Here is a 3616-nt window from a genome sequence, read left to right as displayed (position 1 = left end):
AGTTTATTGCTTCGCTCCCTTGGCCTGGCCAAGGCTTTATCACAAATGGTAGACAGGATAGGTCTCAGACACAAACTCAGGATGGACAACATAGTTGTTTCTCTGGGGACCACCAGTCTTCTTGAAGTGACGTGTGTCCCATCTGCAAAAAGATGAGTCAGCCCTTTTGGATCTTCATCTGTCAAAAATGAAGGTCCAACTCCAATTCTTGGTATTAAAACTTATCCCAGCATTTTGCCTTTGACACTGACCAACAACACTGACTTCAGGTTCTACTGTTAAATTTCTGATACCTGATACATACTTCCCAACCTTGCCTTCTTACCCTTTACATCAAACCCCAAACCCAATTAAGTCAATACTGGCCTCTTTGCCTTCTACCAGCTTCCAGTCTCTTGCCAACGTTCATGGCCCCATGGCACTAGCGCCCCCTGGTGGCAACTTCCTGTTGCTACATCACAACAGTTTTCCCACCCCAGCTTATCCCACCCACTCTCCTCTGAGCTAGAGACACAGCCTCCGTTGTGCAAGTGGATGCTTCTGTGCCCAACTTACCTAAGGTTGGGAAATGGGTAGTACAATGGCAGGAGAGTTGTAACTGCATATTGCATTTCCGGCCGGTGATCATAGGGCAAGGCATTCCTGGTTGAGGGAGAGATCAACAAGGAAGAGGTTGGGTTTTTTAATACCCTCATATACCAACACTTCATACCAAGAACTTGGACAGAGCTTCAGGTATCAGTTTTATCTTCCTGGATTCTCCCCTCCTTCCTTGCTCTTCAAGATCTCACTGCAGACCACCTCTGGGAAGGCCCCTGGAAGTCTCCTCTCCTCCAAGGCCTGGTTTCTACTACCAGAGCTTGTAGGATTCTAGAGATGATCACAGTCACTGAGGACCTGGGAATACTCCCCGCCCCTATCCTGACTCTGTAGGACAGCAATTTCTGCAATACTAAGTAGGCAGCATTCCTTCTTCTCGTCTTCCTCTTCTTCCTCCTCCTCCTCACCTCCTCCTCTTCCTCCTCTCCTCTCCTCTCCTCTCCTTCTCCTCTCCTCTCCTTCCTTCCTTCCTCTCCTCCTCCTCCTCCTCTTCCTCCTCCTCCTCCTTTTTCTTCTTCTGGAGACAGGTCACTATATAGCCCTGTAGCCTTGGCTAGCCTGAAACTCCTTATGTAGACCAGGCTAGCCTTAAACTCACAGAGATCCACCTACCCTGGCCTCCTCCACCACCATACACCAAGTTTTTCTAAACTTCCTAGAAGCTCAGACACTTTTTCACATCCCCATGCCCTTCTGAGGGGGAAGGTGCAGTCTTTGACAATGAATCAGACCGGAGGAAGGGCAGGGGATCACCATGGAATTAGAAACACAGTTCAGGATCTCTAAGCTGTCTTTCCCCCATGCTCTTTCCTTCTGTGGCTGAATGCTGGACTAATGCTAGGTGGGTCAGTGCTCTTAGCTGTAACACTCAAGGTCCTGCTGGTGCAGGACTCAGGAAGCCCAGGGAAAGGTGGCCACCACTTCCTCGCCCCCAGCAATGACCCTCCTACTACTTACCCCCACCCCACGCCCAGGCACAGAGAACATTCTTCAGGCTAGAACCTGACTCTAGAGCCAAGTGTCCAGATAGGGGGGCTGGGGCTGTTGAGTGTGGAAAAAGGATGCGACTGATGTGCGGGGTTTGGAATCTTCTAAAACCTTCCTGCAGGACTTCCTGCATAATTGCCAGGTTGGCCTTTAGCACAGTTGGAAGGAACAGGATGGAGGACTTAGAGTAACCTTCCTGCTGGTTCTTGGCTTTGGCTTTTCGCTTGTGTCCTGGGGCACCCAGCCTGGCCCTGTAAGCAGGCAGAGGCCGGTGGGGACCTGGCACGGAAACTGAACAGTACTAGAAATTCGGCGGTATGGAGGGAACTTAGGGGGCGGGGCTCGTTTGAGGTTGGAGCCCGGCAGAGGCCGGTGGATCCCGGCGAACCTTACAGTCGGCTGCTCAGAGCACAAAGGTCGCCTGCAGAGTTCGCTGCAAGGCTCCCCGGTGGTGCAGTAGTCCATCACGCGCAGACAGTAGTGGCGGCGGGAGCAAGCACTATCGTAACCGTGGAATGGCAGGCGGCGGGGCAGAGGGTCCTCGCACCCGTAACGGGGTGCGATCTGTGGCAGCGTCCGGTTCTGGGACAGCGAGTTCAGCATGTCACCACTACTTCGCGCTCTGAGCCCAGAGCCCAGGATATCCAAAGACAGAGGGATGGGGAAAGGCAGAGACAAAAACAGACACAGAGAGACATAGTTACACACTCTCTCTAGGTTCCTGGGCTTGCGCCTGTTGCCCACAGCCTTACCCCACGGTCTGGCCTCCCCTCTTCCAGCTCAGTATCGTTCTCCTCACCACCCTTTACCGTAGGCATTGAGGCGCTCTGGTTTAGGACCATACTCCAAAGGCATTCCTCGCATTACTGTCTCCATCCCGGCATCCTGGAAGTGGCACACAAGCTACCTTAAACTTTGACCCATAAGAGTTGCTCCTTTTGGGGGGTTCTTCCCAGAATACCCAGACCGTCTGTTGGCAGTGCAGCTTCCCACCCCTCAGCGTCAACCCTGCTCTCCAGGGCTGTTTGGAGTTGTAGCTGGGCAACACATTTGCTCCGCCTACAGGGCGGACGAGGGAAGGATGAGGATAGGGGTGGGGTAGAGGTAGTATGGCCTGGACAGTCCTACTTTAGCATTTGCCTATATGTAGCCTGTGTCTGCAGGTCTCTAACGAGGGGCAGTTCTCCTGAGGAACTTAGGAAAAATTCTGATTCTTGAGAAAGTTCTCATTCAAAGGATTCAGTAAGCTGTCAACCTACAGTTAAGTTGCCCTGCTCTGGCCTGAGTCCTCTTCACATTCCTCGAGAAAGGCCTCCCTCTCTCCTTGGAGGAGTCTCCTGTATCTGCATTGCTACTGAGCAGCCTTGTTCTGCCCTGTCTTTGCTCACATCACAAAGGAGGGGCAGGGAGAACCTAGCTTAATACGAGTCACTAGCAGCTCTGGTGTCACAGTGGCCAGCTCAGAAGATGCAGGGCTACTTGACAAGCTTCAAAAAGGTCAAGGAGCTGGAGAAATGACTGGACCCTTAAAAGCAGTTGCTGCTCTTACAGAAGACTCCAATTCGGTCAGGACTCCAGTTCCGTTCCCAACACCCACATGACAGCTCACAATCATCTTTCACTCCAGTTCCTGGGGATTGAAAGCCCTCTTCAGGTCTCCACTTGCATCAGGCACATATATACCTGAAGGCAAACACTCATACACATAACTATTTTTTTTTTTTTTGGTCTTTTTGAGGCCGGGTCTTCCTGTGGCCCCAGCTGTCCTGGAGCTCACTATGTAGAACAGGCTGGCCTCGAACTCACAGAGATCCACCTGCCTCTGCCTCCCAAGTACTGGGACCAAAGGCATGTGCCACCATGTCTGGCATACACATAAAATTTTTTAAAATATTTAAAAGGGGACTAGAGAGCCAGGCGTGGTGGCGCATGCCTTTAATTCCAGCACTTGGGAGTCAGAGGCAGGTGGATCTCTGTGAGTTCAAGGCCTGCCTGGTCTACATAGTGAGTTCCAGGTCAGGGAGGCCCT

At 51.9% G+C, this 3616-nt stretch overlaps 1 protein-coding gene across 1 annotated transcript in view; it reads right to left on the bottom strand.

The window, feature by feature from the left end:
• Positions 1–3616, bottom strand: part of CUNH9orf24 (chromosome unknown C9orf24 homolog) — a 17535-nt gene continuing 13919 nt past the window's right edge. Inside the window, 5 exon segments of the mRNA XM_008842452.1 lie at positions 1–142; positions 556–642; positions 1976–2192; positions 2195–2209; positions 2397–2472. Of these exon segments, the coding sequence (XP_008840674.1) occupies positions 40–142; positions 556–642; positions 1976–2192; positions 2195–2209; positions 2397–2472 (498 nt within the window). The 3' untranslated portion in view covers positions 1–39.

This window comes from Nannospalax galili, unplaced genomic scaffold (genome assembly GCF_000622305.1).
Source record: "Nannospalax galili isolate Female #2095 unplaced genomic scaffold, S.galili_v1.0 scaffold341, whole genome shotgun sequence".
Lineage (NCBI taxonomy): Eukaryota > Metazoa > Chordata > Mammalia > Rodentia > Spalacidae > Nannospalax > Nannospalax galili.
This window is presented reverse-complemented; position numbering and strand designations above follow the sequence as displayed.